This window comes from Ciconia boyciana, chromosome 14, assembly GCF_034638445.1.
Source record: "Ciconia boyciana chromosome 14, ASM3463844v1, whole genome shotgun sequence".
Taxonomy (NCBI): domain Eukaryota; kingdom Metazoa; phylum Chordata; class Aves; order Ciconiiformes; family Ciconiidae; genus Ciconia; species Ciconia boyciana.
Window position 1 is genome coordinate 11,722,725 of NC_132947.1, and position 18,252 is coordinate 11,740,976.

General features: G+C 58.2%; 1 protein-coding gene across 2 annotated transcripts; it reads right to left on the reverse strand.

The window, feature by feature from the left end:
• Nucleotides 1-4,326: 4,326 nt before the first annotated feature.
• On the reverse strand, nt 4,327-17,955 carry KCNS1 (potassium voltage-gated channel modifier subfamily S member 1). 2 transcript variants are annotated; one of them, XM_072879195.1, is made up of 3 exons: nt 17,883-17,955; nt 11,320-12,312; nt 4,327-5,129 (listed from the first exon to the last, which is right to left on the reverse strand). In XM_072879195.1, the coding sequence occupies exons 2-3, from the start codon at nt 12,283-12,285 to the stop codon at nt 4,674-4,676; spliced, it is 1,422 nt and encodes a 473-aa protein (XP_072735296.1). In that variant the 5' UTR covers nt 12,286-12,312; nt 17,883-17,955; the 3' UTR covers nt 4,327-4,673. The 2 variants fall into 2 exon arrangements, with proteins under 2 accessions (XP_072735296.1, XP_072735295.1); XM_072879194.1 differs by lacking the exon at nt 17,883-17,955 and adding an exon at nt 13,951-14,084.
• Nucleotides 17,956-18,252: the final 297 nt, after the last annotated feature.

Here is an 18,252-nt window from a genome sequence, read left to right on the forward strand (position 1 = left end):
ATTTTGTAGAAATAACCTGATAAAGTGTTTAATTGATTTACCCGCTGTACCCAATGAAAATGCAGTCACTCTCAGGAAAACTGATTAGGGATCAGGGAAAGAACATGAATTTCCTACTTGCCTTAGAAATAGTAAGTTAGACCGGTCCTGGCAACCCATTGCTGCACAGAAGTGTCTTGCCAACATGAACGTGGGCTGTGATCACCCACTCCTCTGGTGCTGGGCACCTTCCTGCACCCAGTTCTTCCCTGCTCTGCAGAACTCAAGCTCTGCTCAATCTGCCTGCACAGCAGTGGGAGGATTTTCCTAGTGCAGTTACTCATAGCCATACAAATCCTAATGTCTTCACAGAGAGCAGGAGGCTAAAAAAAGAAAACTTCTTTCGTGGCTTTCCCAAACCCGAGCCCGAAGCTCTCGCACACCAGCCCCCTCCGAGGGCAGCCGCCGTTTGCAGCGCGGCAGAGGGGCTCACAGGAGGATCCCCCCCACCTTGCTTTTCACCACCAAGTTGGGGGAGCTTTTGCCTTGGAAAGATTAGCAGCATGTGTTGGTTTTTTTTTTAATGGAAAAACTCCCAAAGGAATAAAGATTAAACTCTATTTTTAATCCTCCCCTCCTATCACATCTAGTGGAGGAATGCACTTGATGCAGGGAGAGCAGCAGTAAGCCTTCCCCTCCCCAGCCAGTCCCCTGCAGACAAGCAGCCTGGAGACACCCCCCTCGCTTCAGAGCATCAGAGGCCATGTAACAGCATCAGAACAAGCTCAGCCTTTTATGCTGCCTTCAGGATAAAGGAGGACAAAGCCCAAGCAGCGCCAGAGCACAAACTACACCCCCTGAAACACAGGAGAGCCAGCTGCCAAAGAGCAGCCACCCCCTTGAAGTAGGCGGACACGCTGGTGGGATGTCTCCTCTCTGGAGAGCAAATTGGTGCTGGGTTTGCTCAGCTTGGCTAGGGATGCTGCTCCTTGTGTGCTCGGCCTCTGCTTGGGGGCTTAAAACCCTCTGCAGGCACAGAGGTATTTCCTTAGGCAGCCTGGTGCTGTGTGGTGCTGTCCTTAGGGCTCTTCTAAACCTCCCAAGGGGCTACTGGCCTTTTCTAAGCAATACAAGCAGTGTTGGGCAGAGGCAGCCTGTGATAACGTAGCTTAATTAGTGATAGCTCTCATCTCCTGATGACCGCAGCCCCTGTCATGGGCAGTTTGCTGGCTGGACGCTGGAAGCCGGTCTGAGCTTTGCCTTTGCAGCAAGGAAAGCAGCGGAGGCTGGATGTGATTAGGGCCGCTAAAGCCGAGGGGACGTTCTCCATGCCAGGAGATGGGATTTGAACACAGGTGTGGTGTTTGAGCAGCTGCTGGCCTGCACAAGCTAGCCTGAACTTCTGGCTTTAATACTTGGAGCTAATGAAAGCAGCAGGGATGCAGCGGGGATGAGCACAGCTGTCAGTGTGACGGACCGGCTCCTCTCGGTCTCCGGAGCTGCGGTGTGCTGTATCCCCTCCTCATCGCAGGCACTGATCCCCTGCCCTTGCTAACAGTCACAGCTGCAAGCAAAGCGTCTGGGAAGCCGGCAGGGAACGTGCACACACGTTCTCCAGCCTTCTGCTGGCAAAGGTGTACCTAAAACGTTGTTTAACCAAGTTAAGCAATTAACACTTGCTACCTAAACTGTATTTTCTTTTAAAACGGAGCCTTTTCTACTTTTAGTCCAAAACATGGCCCACAAGCCTGGGGTTAAAATTAGTTTCTTAAAACAAGAGTGGCTATTAGGGGAAATAACGGCCGGCTGCTGCTCCTCGGCTCCCAGCGCTGGGTTTGCTCACGCCGGTGGCTCAGATCTCGCGTCCCTCGGTGTTGCTGATCGCAGTGCGTGCGTTTCTGCAAATTCTGCTCCCCCCCACCTGCTTCCCAGATTTCATGGGTGCATAATGAATGGGATGGAGGAACGAACCACGCTTGGATGGGGCAAGCTCTTTGCTTTGGGAATCATCCTGCATTTTTTATGTTAATTACAATCCTTTCCTCTCCCTCTGAAAGCTGCTCTGTGCTTCCCTCCCTCCCAGCTGCAATGCCTGGCTCCCTGTGCGGCTCTTCCCAGTGCCCTGCAGCTCCGACCCATTCCCTCGCACCCCGGGGACACCCGGTTCACTGGGCCTCCCGGCAGATGGGTTATCCAAAATGCTCCAGCTAGGATGACGCCAGCAGTCCAGGCACGGACCATCGGGGCAGGGATGACACGGGGGCTGTCTGGGTGGGAGCTCCGCCGTGCTCCGAGGCAGTGCCTGGAGCTGGCTGACGGGGACCTGCAGTCGCTGTGGGAGCAGCCTGGCTGCTCCTGCTCCCGGGGCTGCTTGCACTGGCCCACTGACCCGGCCCCAGCCAGCCGATGTGCTGTACCAGCACAGGCACGCCGAGCTGCCGCGAAACAGAAAACCAGCCTCCACAGCGGGTCACTTAGGTCTTTAATAAAATATACAGTATGCATCCCATGCATAGATAGAAAATTAATTTACATGCTCTTTTAATTATTTGCATAATGCTTTTTAATTAATACATGTAATTTAGTCTTCACATTTTAATACATTTTGCTACTGGAATATTTATGGAGAGAAGGGGAAAATCCTTCTTTTATTCAAGTAACAGTGCAGCGGGAGCTGGTTGGAGCAGGTGATGGAGCTTGCTGGTCCCAGCTCGCAGTAAGAATGAGCACAGAGCGGACCACAAACCGTCGACACCGGAAGACTTGATGACACCAGGAGTGTGAGCACCCTCCCATCCCACACCGCTGTTCCCTGGGGACCCCTCCCCGAGTCCCACTGGGGTTCAGAAAGGCTGGAGCCGTACAGGTCTTGGTTTGTCTTTTCTTCCTCATGATCAGCAGATCGCTACAGGCAGAGCCAGCACCGGCAGCTGCGGCTGTGCCAAAAGCCAGCCAGGACAACCAGCAGCAAACACCACGATCTAGGTGCCTGGGGCCATCCTGCAGCCATCGAAATATTTTTGAGCTGATGAGGTGATTGCAGGGTGCGCGTTTCTCCTGGAACAGGCATTGCTGGGTGTATTCCCCTGTGCACAAAGGAGCTGCACCACTTCCAAACAGAGAACTGGGGGTCAAGGAAAAACTCCATAGGGAATTAATGCTGTGCTGGGAGCAGCCCCGAACATGCTCAGCCAGGTGGGGGATCCGGGCAGAAAGGGGGCCCGGCACTCCGGGCGGACCTCCCTGCCAGGCTGTGAGGGGCTCAGAGGCTGCGGTGACAAGGAGCAGAGCAAGGTCCCCTCTGCCCCGGCTCTCCCGCGGACATGGGGGTGCTCCCTCCCTGCAGAGGGCAGGGGACTGCATTGGCACCCGGGGAGCTCGGCTCCCTGCGGACACAGAGGTGATGCCCGGGGCAGTGTGAGCCCCCCTCTTTACAGCGATCCTGGCCCCAAGGCAGGCAGGGACGAGGCAGCAGAGCGAAGCCGGGCTGGGGGTTGTGGCGAGGGGGACCAGGGCATGTACTGAACCCAGCTGGCTTTGGTCATCTCTTCCACCCCATCATGGGCTGCTGCAGCCCCTGAGCTCCCTGGCAGCTCTTCCCACAGTGGAAATCACGAACATATGGCAACGGCAGAGGCAGCTTCTCCATGCCCAGGAGCGTCCCCCCATGCCTGCTCCCCGACAGCCCTTTGCAGGGACTCTGCCTCCTCTCTGCCCTGGGGGCTGGGTGCCAGCGGCCACAGAGACCAGCCACCCCTCTGAAACAAATGCCCCACAGCAAGGGAACCCCGTGGAGCAAAGGGCTTGGTGGGGAGACCCCCACCGGGGGTGGCCCCTCGGCTCCCCCAGCTTGATCCCCTCCAGCTGCTCCTGCCTCGGAGGACAGTAGCCCTTTTCCCTGCTCTTCTCTGGCTGCCGTCCCCGCTGCACGGACAGTGCTCCCAGCTGTGCCACGCTCCCGGCACAGCCCCCAGACCCAGATCCCTGGGGGTCCCGGCGGTGGCAGTGCAGGAGAGTGGTTAAACCCCACCTGCAATGGGAGGAAGGTGAGGTCCAGTCAGTCCTGCTGCAGGGGCTGGGGACAGTGGGGCTCACCCTGAGGTGGACACCACATCTCCTCCCATGCAGACTCCAACCCCCCTTCCCCCATGGCCAGCGGGGCAGCTGAGCCTTTCGAGGCTGTTTCCAGCTGGGGGTAGGATGAGGTTGGGGCTGGAGCTGATGCCGACCTGGCACAGGACCTGCAAGGGCAGCCAGCCTGGTCAGGGGCTGCCTCACCCTCAAGCTATTTAACCTCACCCTGGACAACGTAAAACCTCAGGGCAAAGGAAAATCCCCCTTCACGCAGCTGGGAGTCACCTGTATTTCTTTTTTTTCTCACTCCCTTTCTGGCAGGGGTATGTCCAGCACCACAGCCTCCGTTTCCAGCCACGGGGGAGCAGGGCCGTCGCTGGGTGAGGGCTGAGACACGTCCAGGTGGACCCAGCCGCTGCGTCCCGGGGGCTGGAAGCAGCCGGCACCCGCTGGGCATCTCCTCCAACCCCTCGTGTCCTTTGCAGGGCAGGGGCGATGCCAGGCACGGTGCGAGACGGGGAGAGCCTGGCTCCTCCACCGTGTCCCAGTGCAACAGCCGTGCCGTGCTTGCGGTGAGCAAGCGGGTCCCGCGTGCGCCCTGGTGCCGCGGCACAGTGGGGTCAGGGTGCAGGGTGGGCGCCGGGGGTCAGACCGCGGCGGTCGGGGCTGCCTCTGCCCAGGGAGGTCTCGCTCAGAGCCTCCGAGTCTCGGTCATGGCTGGAGGTGCTCTCCACGTCCTCGGGGTCTTTCTTCCCGCTGTTCCTCACAGCTGCTTCCAGCGCCTTCTGCTTGCGGTAGAAGTGGGAGAACTTGTTGAAGATGATGGTGATGGGCAGTGCCACGACCAGGATGCCCCCCAGGATGCAGCCTGAGGCAGCCAGCTTGCCCGCCACAGTGACGGGCACCACGTCGCCATAGCCCACGGTAGTCATGCTGACCGTGCCCCACCACCAGCACGCCGGGATGGTGTCAAAGCCAACATCTTCCTCCTTCTCAGCAGTGTAGGCCACGCCGGAGAAGACGGAGACCCCCACGGCCAGGTAGAGCAGCAGGATGCCCACTTCCCGGTAGCTGTGCTGGAAGGCAAAGCAGAGCAGTGGTCAGCAGGGGCCACCGCACCCGTCGCGGCCAGGACACTGGGATCCTGCAGTGCAAATACAGCCCTGCACGCAGATTCCTTGCATGCCTCCGTCGGGGATCTCGGTGCCTCTACCCATCTCTGCCATGGGATGTCCCGCTGTGGGGCTGGGCTGAGGCAGGTTGGGGGGTGCGTGGGTGACCCACACCCGGAGCGAGTGGGCAGCCGGGAAATCAGCCCTGGCACCCACAGCCGCCCCTCTGCCCTCCACCAGCCTGCGAGGGGGAGGCAATGCCGGGAGGGAAAGGGGACCGGTGCTTCCCAGCCAGGGCTCCCAGGCAGAGGCTGCTCCCCTGCCTCCAGCACTCGCTCTGACCTGATCTCGGCTAACGATATGTAGACACATTTTCCTTTTATCTTGGCAGGTCCCCAGAAACCACCTAATAGGCAGCCTCTAAGCGAAGCGATTTGTATTTTCCCGAGACGCTGGCGATGTGCTCGCAGGGAGGGCGTGCGCCTCTGCTGCAGGCTCAGCTCTAGCTCTTCAGCCCCGGGGACCCCACAACCAGACCCCCAGGGACTCACCTGCTCCCTCCTATACCCCAACCCCATCTACAGTCCCAGGGTCCATTTAACCCTTTGTGACACACCTGGATAGGAGGGATCGGGGTGCTCCAGCTAGCAGAGTTCAGGAGGCTTTTGCTCTTACACGCCGGGGAGGGATATTGCACTCCTGGGACACAGCTCCAGGGGAGGCAGAAACTACCTCCTGCCCCAGTTTCTGTCCCCTGTGGTCCCATTCCTGGGGACACTTGACCTGAGGTTCTAGGCGACTTTAACTTGTGTTTGAGCTGGCTATAAGCCACCAACAATCCTACCGCAACACAAGGCAGCCGCGGGCTGGGCTCGCTGCGGCGCGGCTGCTGCTGCTCTGTTGCTCAGCCGGGCTGGGTGGCAGCTCCGGTGGCCCTGCAGCACCCCGCAGCAGGGTCAGCCTCCCATCCCTCCCCCAGCACCCATGGGTGCAGGACCCAGATGCAGTAGGGGGGGTGTCTCTGCACTGCCTTGTTGCAGAAAGAAACCTGGTTGGAGGCAGCCAGCCCTGCCCGCTCTGTTCCAGCCACCAAATGAAATGACGTTTCATGGCTACTAGAGGCAAAACTCCGGCTGATCTGACTTGGCAGGCACCAGCCCGGCAGCAAATTTCTCCTGGCTCAGCACCCCAGCCCCAGGGCTGGGTGACGGGTTAGGGGTCGGCTGTTGACACCTGCGCAGCACCCAACGAGCCCGGCGAGAGGTCTCTGGCGGTGTCTGCAGGACGGCCCAAGGGCAGAGGGGCTTGTTCCAGGGGGAGAGTTTTCTTGCAGAAACTGCCATTTCCGAGAGAATTACATTTCCCTTCACGTTTTGCTGCTTCTCTAGGGGAGACTCAAAGTGAACCTCTGAGCTGACATGAATCCAAGCAGCCCTGGTCATCAGGTCAGTCCAGGGATCCATCCAGTGTCAGCGTGGGCTGGTCTCAGCACCCACCCCCATGGGGTGCTGCACCCCCCAGCTCGCCAAGCCCCCCCCCAAAGGGGTCTGGGACCCCCGGCAGGAACGGGGCCATGGGACATCCAACCTCCCAGGCAGGTGCGTGGGACCCAGGGGGACAGATTGACAGCAAAGGTGTGCAATGCTCCTCGAAGAAGCCATCATTTCCCTGGTTTCAAACTAAAACATTTTTCTTGCAATCTTTCTCTGGATATTCTTAATTTTTGAGCAAAATATAAACCCGTGCCAAAAACCTGGGGTGGGAAAAGGCAGCGGGCACTTAGGGGACAAGGCAGCAAGTGACGCCGGGAAGGGGACTGACAGAGGACAAGCTGGGACCAGGCAAACTGCCATGGGCCAGCGTTGGCACGTGGGCCAAATCCAGCACGCAGCTCCTGGCCCTGCCCTGCAACGGGAGGGGACGGGGACCCCTCCCCTGCACGCCGAGAGCCCTGCACGCAGCGGGGACGGGGACCCGCGGCACAGCCTGCTCTTAAAGCCTCGCAGACTGGGAGGGGACCGCAGAGCCCCCGTTTTCTGGCAGGGCTGGGCTAACCACCTGCCAGTGCCAAAGCCACCGCTGTCCTCACAGCATGGCTAGTCCACTGGCTTTTTGATTGTCACAAGCGAATTTCTTGGAAGTTTCTGCCCACTGATCTGCCAGCTTGCTCTTCATCTTTTGGGGAAAGGAAAGCAGAGCTCTGATCATGGGTTTTTTTCCTCCAGTCTCCCAACAGCCAGAGAATGCTTTATTGGAGACCACATAATGACTAAACGAAACAACATTTGAGCAAAGCAAACAGCAGAAGACGTGGGAAAAGAGCTTCCACGGTCAAGATGAGACATAAAGGAGGTGGATTCACGGCAGGGAGCGAGAAGACTTTGTTTAGACTGCTGACAAAAGCTGCTCAGCTAATGCCAATAATACCAAGGGGAAATAATCTCCTCCTCCTCCACCGCTGCCTGTGGCTGCAAATGCCCTATAGCAGCTCCGAGGGAGCTCCTTGGGAAGGACAAACAACTCAGAGTCACCGAGTCTCAAGGATGTATCACTTGGCCATGAAAAGCTTGCTCCTGGCTGGAGCTTAACAGCATGTCTGTACGTCCCAGCTGGGGAGCAGCAGAGCCAAATAACCTTATACATTTTTAAAGAGTATTAGTTATGACCCTGGGATGTGTTGGAGGGTGAAGGCGAGGGGGAAGTCAGGCCGCTTGATAACTCCTACTGCTTTAATTTACAAGCAGGGTCAGGGCTTGTGGCAGAGGGGAGGCTCCAGGAATCTCCCAGCTGATCCTCAGGCACCAGCTGCCACCTATTTGCAGCCATTTATCCTCAAAACGTGTGGTTTGCCCATTGATCCAGGGGCAGGCAGCCACAGCTGGGGTTTGGGTGAGGATGCAGTTTCAGCCATGGTTTGGGTGGGATGCAGGCTTAGCCGGCGTTCGGGTGGGATGCAGGCTTAGCAAGCAGCCAGCCTTGGGGGAGGCGATGCTGGGTAATAAAAGGCTCCAGGGAAACTGCCACCCCAGCAGCAGTCTCTTTGGGCTCCTGCCTTGGCTCTGCCTGCCCTTGGGACAGCCGTGGGCCGTACATGGGCTCCTTCCCCTGCTCAATGCACATCTTTCCTCCAGTACAGCAGAAGACAAATGAAATGGAAGAGCCCAGCTTGAGCCTGGCTGGAGGTACCAGTGTGGGGACTGAGCCCAGAGGTGGCCCGCGGTAGCGACAGCAGAGTGATGCATCTGCTGTCTGGGGACGTGCAGCTCCGGCTTTTCCAACCTATTTGTGTATTTAGGCTCCTAAGGGGACAGACAGCAACTCCTGTAGGTCCCTGCAGATGCCTAAATTACTCAGTGCCTAACACCTATTGACTGCCAGTGGGAGACAGGCACCAAACCCGCACCCGGGAAGGTGCAGTAACGGTAATGGATGTCATGCACGGCAGGGAGGAAGAGCAGAGAGCTTGGGAAGCCTCTCCTCAAATTAAATAGACCTTGGATCAGGCCCCAGGCAATCTGAAGACAGTTCAGAGTTTACGATGCACAAATGACAGAAATCCCTCTGCTAGCACTTTCGTAGCAGGGGAACAATTACTTGGCTTGCTAGAGCCATCGCTCCCACTTCCTGGCTGTTAACAGCCTTTACTCCTCTGCTGCTGCTTTATGCTCTTGCAATAGGAAGTAAATTATGATTAACAAGACGTTGTAATTTATGTGCCCAGTAAATCACAATGCCAAGCTGCTGCGTCAGATTTGTGTCTTCGCTCATCCCCATTTACAGCTGGCTCTGGAGTCCCCGGGAAGCGGCACTTTCCCGCACGTCACTCGGTGAATCAGCGGCTCGGCAGAGGCCAGAGCCGGGACGCTGCCGGCTCCCCAGATCTCGTCTGCTGCTTAATAACATGCAGATGAGCCCATCAGTCCCTGCTCTGCTGCAACGTGTTGTTCACGCTTAAATGGAGCACAGAAAGGGTTCAGGGAGCCCTTCCCACATGTACAATTTTATTTAAATTCCTCAGGCAATGTTACATGGGTCTGTCACTTGCTAATTGCTCTTTCAAGGTGAGTGTTCAGAAGTAAGTATGATGCAGGTAGGACTTCAGGCATCTTCATTTCAAATAACCCTCCCTGGACACCGTTTTCAGCAGGCTTTGAGGATGCCAGGAATTTTTATCCCCCATTTTTTTTCTTATGCTCTGTGGGATTTGCAGGATTAGTGCTGGGCTGGTCCTGTTTCACAGCAGAAGTTGGCAGAAGACATTTCCTACTGCCCATCCTCATCCCCAGCCATGCTTGAGGGTTGGTTGTTTTTCTCCATGGCTCACCCACGGGAATAGGTCCAACCCTGGCAGTCAAGTCCTGCCAACGCCAGGACATCCCATGCCGGCCCTGCCGTGGCTGCAGCAGTGAGAAACGGGGTGTCCCCAGGCGCAGCTGTGCCCGCTTCATCCCCGCGATGGCCCTTCAGTGGGAGCAGCACCAGGAGCTGCGGCTCTGGTCCCTGCCAGGCGCTGAGTGGGAGGAGAGCATCCCTTTGGTTGAATTTCAAGCTCTGTTATGAAGATTGCTTTTCTTGGCCATTTGTTTGGCATAGCCTTTGTTTGAAGGAGGAAAAAGTACAGGGATATTTCATGAGCAGTGCTTGAAAACCAGTCTTCTGGTTTAAATGTGGGGACCAGAGGTGGTCCCACAAGGCGAGGAGATGTTTGCCCTGGTGACCCCCTCCCTGTGCCCAGCACAAGCCCCATGTGTGGTGGGGCATCGGGAGCATGTATCACTCTGTGCCTTGGCAGGCTTGAGGATCGGCTTTAGGATTTCTCTTGATGTGGTTGCCAAGAATCAGAGACAATTGGAGGCTGAGTCTAACTGGCCTCTGCGTCAGGCTGGATTTTCTGTGTCAGCGCAGGAGGTGAGGGGACAGTTTCACCCTCCCCAGATTCAGGCACGTGGCCCTCAGCACGAGGGGGATGGAGGAGGGAGGGAAGGGGGGGACAGCTGAGAGCTGCCCAGGGCACCGTGGCTGGTCCATGCTGCGCAGCCGACCTGCAGCGACGGAGGTCAGGCCCACAGCACCAGGCTGGTGAGGATTTCACGATAGCTTCGTGCTTTGACTCTTGTCACAGCTGATCTTGGTCTGACAAAGGAAGCTGGGGGTGCTGCAGAGGGGGTCTGGAGATACACAGCCTTGGGGCATGCCATGGAAGATGAGGACCTCCTCTCACCAAACCTGCAGGGATGCCACCTCCCAGCATGCCTGGACCCTGGTCCTTTACTGTTTCAGCTTCTCCTCATCCAGCTCTTCCTCCTGACTGCATGGTCCTGGGGCTGGCTTCCCCCAGCCCTGCATGTCATGCTTTCCCTGAGCCTCTCCAGCACACTGAGGGGCAGCTGCTGGCAGCCCAGGCTCTGCTGGGGACACGCACCCTGCCTTGGGCTGGTTGTCCCAGGCTCTGCAGCCAAACTTCTGCTTTTCTATTGCTGCTCTGCGCCACCCATGGTTAACCATGTGCCAGTCCCAACCTCATCATACCCTGGAGCATCCAAGTGTCAGCTCAGCTGGACAGGGATCTCTATGTCTCCCTAGATGGGCAGACACCAAGGGTTGGATGCTGACCTCCAGCCAGGAACCTTAGGAGGTTCCCCCTTCTCCCAGACTGGGGACAGGAGCAGCTCCAAGCCACACACGCCGGCACTGGTATACCCAGCAGCTGCTGGCTGGCCCGGTCCCTGCTCAGCAGGTCGCTTGCAGCCCGGCTAGGCACTGACCCACTTCTGGTGGGACATCACCATCCACCCATGCATGGCTGAGTCCATTCCAACACCGTGCAACGGGGCTTGCACACCATGGTGGCGAAGGGGTGGCTGAGTCCCTGGAAGCACCAGTTCTGCATGAAGCAAAGTCTACAAGCAATGGGGTGAATTGCTGTTTGCTCCGAGTGTGTGTACAAAGAGGACTCATGCAGTGCTCCTCACACTTGGTTGCTTTAGCAGACACACAAACAACCCAGCCCACCACCCCAAGCACACTCGCCAGACTCTAGCCAGAGATGGTAGCTCACTGGGAACGGGAATGTCCACATCCCCCAGCCATACCAGAGGTCTCTTTCTCACCCATAGACTATAGGAGTAGATAAGGAGATAGAGAGCCGGTTTACCTTCAAGGTGGCCCCCAACGACCTCAGTCCGGTGGAGTGCCGAGCCAGCTTCAGCACCCGGAATATCCTCATGAGCCGGAATACCTGCACGACCTTGCCCAGGTTGCCCAGCTCCGAGTCACTGCCCATGGTCACGTCCACCAAGAGGGTGAAGTAGAAGGGCAGTACTGAGACAATGTCAATCAGGTTCAGCGGGTGCTTGAAGAACTTCCTCGGGTTGGGGGAGAGCAGGAGGCGGGAAGACACTTCGAAGGTGAACCAGGAGATGCAGAAATACTCCAGCTTGTGCAGGACGGGTTCATCGAGCACGTTGCCATTCTCATCCACCTCCTGGTACTCGGGCATGCTGTGGATGCACATGGTGGCTATGGAAACCAGCACCACACTGATGGACACGAAGCTGAAGAGTTTGCTGGGGATGGAGTAGCCGGGGTTCTCCATGGTGAGCCAGAGGCGTTTGCGCACGTTGCCGCAGCGCAGCGTGCTGTAGCGCAGCAGGTCGTGGTTGATGTCGGAGATCTCATCAGGGGACGTGTCCACGCTGCTGACCTCGCTCTCCTCATCCCAGTTGTGGTGCCGGCTCTCCAGCTTGCGCTCGTGGTAGCGGTAGCTGCAGCAGGAGTCCAGGAAGAACTCGTTGATGCCCCAGTACTCGATCTCCTGGCAGAAGGAGAAGACGCACAGCTCCTCCATGACATGCAGCTTCCCCGTCTGGTAGAAGTGGAGCACGTAGAGGAAGAAGCCGGGGTTTCGGTCGAAGTAGAACTCCCTGGCGCTCACGTCGTAGTCATCGCAGAGCTGCAGGATGGACTCCTCCGAGTCGCAGGAGAGCAGGCGTCCCAGGCGGGTGTCGGGGAACTTGGAGAGGGCGCTGGAGCTGAGCCGCCTTCTCAGACCCCCCACGTTGATGTTGATAACGTCCTCCTCAAAATCGGGACCCCAGTAATTTAAGGTCTTGTTGACCATGATCAGCAGAACGGGAGCTGGTTCCACCTGCGGGCGAGACACAGCGGGGCTGGAGGGGACACAGGGCTCCCCTGCTCCGGGTGCTCCCCGGGGGGAAAGGGCCAGAAGCACCCTGGGGAGCGAGGAGGGATGTTTGCATTTTGAAAAGTGAGGACCAGGGAGAGGGGAGGGGAGAGAAACAGCTTTGGGCAGTTGTTCTTCGGTGGTATGGAAGAGAGGGGGGAAAAAAAAGCGCCAATGATTTTTCCCAGTCAAACTTTTCCTTGCTTTTTTTTAAACATCTTAAAGTTTCTCCCTTTGCTAATGGCCTAAGGAAGGCAGTTTACTGCACCTCCGGCACCTCATCCATGGGGCTTTCCTTGTTCAAACAGGCAATTAGTGACTGAAGAGAGGATTTATCCCCCAAAGAGCCTCCCCTGTGGAAAAAACAGATCTCACGCTGCCCCGTGCTCATCAAATCACCGCTGCAGTGATTCCACCAAAGAGCTTTGTAGCCCAACTACTACGTTGCTAATTAGACCTGGTCAAAAAGTCCTTAGATGGTGCAGTCTTCCCAGCAGCAAAGGCAGTTTTGCCAAAATCAAAGTGTTTTCATGGAAAGTGTCAGTTTTAGGGAGAATTTCAGTGGAAGAAGTGTCAAAACAATTCATCTGCCTGCTTTGTTTCCTCTTGTGTGTTCTGTCATGTAAAATATTAAGATTATTTTTTTAATGTTGAAACATAACAAAAACATGATTCAGAATCATTGATGACTCTGAATTAAAAACCTGTACATTGGTAGGGAAATAAAAATCAAAGTTTTGATTTCTGTTGTGTTTCAGGATTTTAGAAGTTTCGGGGAGCTGGGCTTTTCCATCCAACAGAAATTCCATTTTCTAACGCGAAGCAGTTAAAGCATCTCACAAAGAGAAACATTCCCACGTCTTCAAATGCATTCACCCCTCTTGACCAGAAGCTTAGAATAAAAAGGCAAATAAAAAGGTTTGTCATCTTCCTGTGTCACCTTGAAATCAGACTCCCCCACCTACCTTATTCATCAAGACGCCTGGGGACGCGCGGAGCAGCCCTGTACCCACGCGGTCCCCCCGCTCCTGGCACGGGAGCGTTGGGTGTCCTCAGGAGGGACACTGCATTTGCTCTCTTGGTTGAGGAATTACATTTTTCCCCACGCACTGGCTACGTTGGAAAAATCCCGCTATTAGGTGTGACTTGCTCCTGAGCTCTGCTCACACTTCCACAGTCGCTGCTGGTACCGACACGACTTCTGCAGCCGCTGATGCTTTTGCTGCAGCGGTCACTGAGGCATTTGTGACCTCCAGACTAGCCTGTCTCCCATCTCAAAGGCTTCCCTCCCTCGTTTTAATCAGCCAGCTGCTTATTAGAAGAATCCCTCACCTCCTCACCTCCTTCGCCTGCTGAAGTTTTCAAACTTTTAGGTGACACAGGGACAGAGGCCACGGACAGGCAGTGGGAGACGAGGGAAAAGGCTGCAGCAGCCCCCGCAGTGATGCTGAGGTGCCACCAGACCCCACACAGGACAGTCCGGTCCGACAGCAGCCACCGAGGGCCCAGGCCAGGCCAGTGACACAAGGCGGGTCCCCCCCTGCCCAAGGGAATCCCGGTCCCCCTGCAGACCCCATTACACCGCAGCCCCACGTTGCTCACCAGACATCTCATGGGGTTCATCGGGCAAACACCAAAGCAAGGGAAGGGCTCTGCATGTTTTCCAGTGTCTGAGAAATGCAGCGTAAAAGGTTTGTCAGACCAGGAGGGACCTGGGGGTCATTTGCACATCTAAATCTGGAGGTCAGAGCAGAGCTGGAGAGGAACAGGTAGTGGAGTCATGGTTAGAAATAAACCCCAGAGGTATGTTTTTAGGCTGATCGGGGCTGTGGGTGCAGCAAATGCCAGATTTGTGCGAAATAGCCTGGCAAAGGCATCTGCTAACTCCACTGCATCTCAGAGCCAGGGCTCCTTAAAGACACAGGCTTTGCACCACAAAGCCAGCGGTTCTTATTACACCGTGTCTGGAGGAGGCAACCGGCTTGTGATAAGCCTCAGAGCTTAATGGACTCATTGTCTTGCCTTTCAAAGGGGAGGAAAAAAAAAGAAGGATCAACTTCTTTTAATGCTTAAGACAAAAGCAAGGGAGAAAAAGGGGTGTGAACACTCCTTTTCAGGGATAAATTGGAATTTCTGTGACAGCTTTTCCAGGGAAGACATCACACAGCCCATCTGTGGGGTGGGGATGACTAATCCAGGTTCCTTCCAGAAGGATGCTCATGCATTCAGGCTACAAACACACACGGGGCCGTGGGCGTGGGTCTGTGGGATCCAGCTTATCCCACACCCATCCTCAGCCTCTCTCCGCACCAGCCGTATACAGCAGCCACTCCAGGAGGCCAGGCCAAATGTCACCGAAATCAAAGGAAAGGTGGTTTTGGGGCTGGGCTGGGCACAGGGCAGCCCGGGTGGCTACCGGGGGCTGTGCTGGCATGGCAGGACAAGCCTAAAGCGATGATCCAGCTCAGCAGGACCATCCCCAGCACACGGCTGTGCTGTGCAGCTGCGGCGCTGGGGCAGACGTGCCAAACCCTGAGGGCCAGGAGGGAGCCAGCTCCCACCTCTCTCCCAGCTCAAAAAAAAAGTGGGTGTCAGCACCCTGCAAGCCTTTGTACCCCAGGGAAACCTCTCCCTCCCTCCCTCCCGCGCAGGAAGCCGAGAGAGAAGGGTCGCGAACTGTCTGAGATTCTCCTTTCTGATGTTCGCTTCTATTCGAGCAAATTGTTTCTGCCCACATACGGCTTTCATCTAGGAATCTAAAGCAGCAATTAATAGTTTTAGAACTCTTTTGCCTACTCGTTTCACGACTAGCTAAGCTCAGCTTTAGAACAAAACTGAGGTTTGAACTAAGACCTGGCATGATCTCCCCTGTTGGGAGATCATCGAAGCGTGCGTCCGTCTCGCATTTGCAGGGGTATCTGCTGGGAAACAAAAGCTTACTTTAGGAAGGTTGGGTGTTTTTTTATTTTAAAGCACAATGGACGAGAATACAAATGCGTCTGTCTGGAATAATGTGCATTTGCAAAATTTGCCTTTTGTTAAAGCAAAATTTCCATAAATGATTGGTAAAATAGAACAGATAAAGCCAGTCTCTTTCTGGTAAATTTTGAAAGATATTGTAAGCTATTTTAAGGAGAAAACCATCAGAATTACACAAGCCCAGTGTGAGCTGGGTGTTGGGCGTTCAAATGAATATGTATCTTGTGGAGAAAAAAATCTCTGATATATGCATTTATGACAGTAAAAAATATAAAAACAGATCAAGCATATCTGTAAGAAATGCTAGAAGAGTTTCCCTTGACAACATATTTTTTTCTTAAAGGCTTTCAAATGGAAGTTATGTATATTTATTCTAACTGGCAGAGGGGACCCAAGGGAGTGGAAGGAAGATGCTAATAGACATTCAAGCGAGGATGCAGCAAGTGCAGGGAGTATTGCACACAGGGGCTTTTCCAACCAGGTACAATGGATTTAGATTAACAGTCCAAATAAAAAGCCCTGTACTTACAGCTCAGAGAGGCTTCCCAGCGGGGACTTGTGTGCCTTGTCTCAAAGGAGCCGTTAGAAATGCATAGAGAAGGAGGAAACCCTTGTCCTTTGTCTGCAGCCCAGTCCCAAACGCCCTGTCAGCCCAGGCCTGCGACCCTGCACGTCCCAGGTGTGCAGGGCTGGTGGCTGCAAGCCGCCGGAGAAGTCCTGAGCAGGATGCCCATGGGGCTGCGGTAGGGCTGGGGGTCCCCCGCTGGGTACCTGAGGGGGCAGTGGGGCTGGCTGACCTCCCAGCTCCTGCAGGATGGTGACCCCGTCAGCCATGCGCTGGGGCAGGACTGGGGAGACGCCTGCTTTCTGGTCATCCCAAAGTGCCCCTGCAGAGCCCCGTCCCCGTCGCTGAGCGTCCCCGTACCCATCGGCCTGAGGATGCTCAGGACCGAGCCCTGGCTTTGGCGGCGGGGGCTTTGCCAGGCGGGCAGGGGGGAGCAGGGGAGGGGGATTCCCACTGCCGGCTGCTGCCTGCAGGCAGGGCGTAAGCTGCTGCTGTACGCTGCGAGGCCACCGACATGCCCGGGGCTGGGGATGCAGATGACGGGGGGACTCCCTGCCTGCTTCGGGGTGCGGGAGGGGCTGGTTACCGATAGCTCGGGTTTCTACTGCGAGCGGGCAGCCCAGCGCCTGCTGCAGATGGTGCCCTGCCCTGTGCCAGCCTCCGCTCCCCGGTCCCAGGCAGTGGGTGCACAGCTCTCCGGAGGGGACCCCGCGCCCTGCCCTGCTCCCTGGGGAGGAGGAGATGCAGCCCCCGCGGGGGGCAGGCTCCGGGGAGAGGGACTCTTCCTACGCCGCCTGCAGAGGGGCCGGGAGGAGTATCCCTGTGCCCCGGGTCCCAGCAGCATCCCGGGATGTGGGTGCCGGCACGGCGGCTCCCTGCCCATCCCGGGATGTCGGTGCCTCGCTTCCCCGCTCATCCCGCTGTGCCGCTGCCCCCATCCCTGCTCACCCCCGCATGCCGCTGCTCCGGTTGCCCTCTCACCCCGGGATGCCGGTGCCCCGGGCGCCTGCCGCGCCCCAGGATGCTGATCCCTGCAATGCCCGGGGATGCCGGTACCCCGGGTTCCCGGGATGCCGGTGCCCCGGTCCCTGCTGTTCCCTGCGCTGCCGATCTCACGGTCCCCGCCGCGCCCCGGGGTGCCGGTGCCCCGGGTCCCCGGGATGCCGGTGCCTGTAGCGCCCCGGGATGCCGGTGCCTCGGGTCCCCGCCCCGCCCCGGGATGCCTGTGCCTGCCGCGCCCCGGGCGCCGGAGCCCCGGGTCCCCGCGGTGCCTGTGCCTGCCGCGCCCCGGGCGCCGGAGCCCCGGGTCCCCGCGGTGCCGGTGCCTGCCGCGCCCCGGCTGCCGGAGCCCCGGGTCCCCGCGGTGCCGGCGCCTGCCGCACCCCGGCTGCCGGAGCCCGGCCCCGCGCCGCCGCTCACCTGCCTCGGCGCCGCCCCCGCCGCAGCGTGCGCGCCCGGCGCGGAGCCGCGGAGCGCTGCGGGGCCGGCGGCGGCAGCAGAAGCTCCGCGGGGCCGGAGGGGGGTCCCGCCCGCCGCCCCTCCCGGGAGTGCCGCCCCCCGGCCCGCCCGCGCGGAGCCGCGGGGCGGGGGGGGGCGGGGAGGCGAGGCCGGGCCCCGGGCCCCCCGCCCCGGCTGCCTCTGCCGCGGGCGCCTCGGCGGCGCGGTGGGGCCGGAGCAGCGCAGAACCCCGCGTCCTCCGGGGCGGCCCCCGAGCTCCGCGCAGCGGGGAGGGCTGGTGATGCCCGGGGGTGCCCGGGGGGAGCCCACCCCGTCCCCCGGAAGCCCACCGGGGCCACAAGATGGGGTACCCGATCTTGGGAAATCCGGCGGGCGGGTCGGCCCCGCTCCGGTGCGAGGCGGGCGGCTTCCCCGGCGAAGGCAGCGCTGCGGCGGCCGTGCGAGGCCGAGCCGGGGCTGGCAGCGGGGCGGGAAAGCTGGGCCAGGGTACGCACCCACCCAGCCGCGGGTACGCCTGCCCCAGTCGCCTTACCTGCTGGAAGCTCCCTGAGGCGCTGGGAGAGCCTGCGGGACGGCCGGTGGGAGCCGCGGTGGGGGTACGGGCCTCGTCCGGCCCTGGCCTACCCCGGCTCTTTGCAAAGCCGCCCCGGTGGCGAGCGCTGCCCTTGGGGGCTGAGCCCCCGGAGCTACGCGGGGTGCAGCGTGCTGTCCCGTGCTGCGGGTGTTCAGGCCGAGCAGGGGCCCAGCAGCGGTGCCGCCCTGTGCCGGGCAGATGCTGTGCCTCTGCCCTCGCAGTCACCCTCCATGCGTTCCAGCTCCATTTTCCTCCTTGGGACAGGGGGTGCGTAGGGCACCGGGGCAGCCCCCCAGGGAAGACCCCCCCCCGGCTCGTTGAGTTTCCC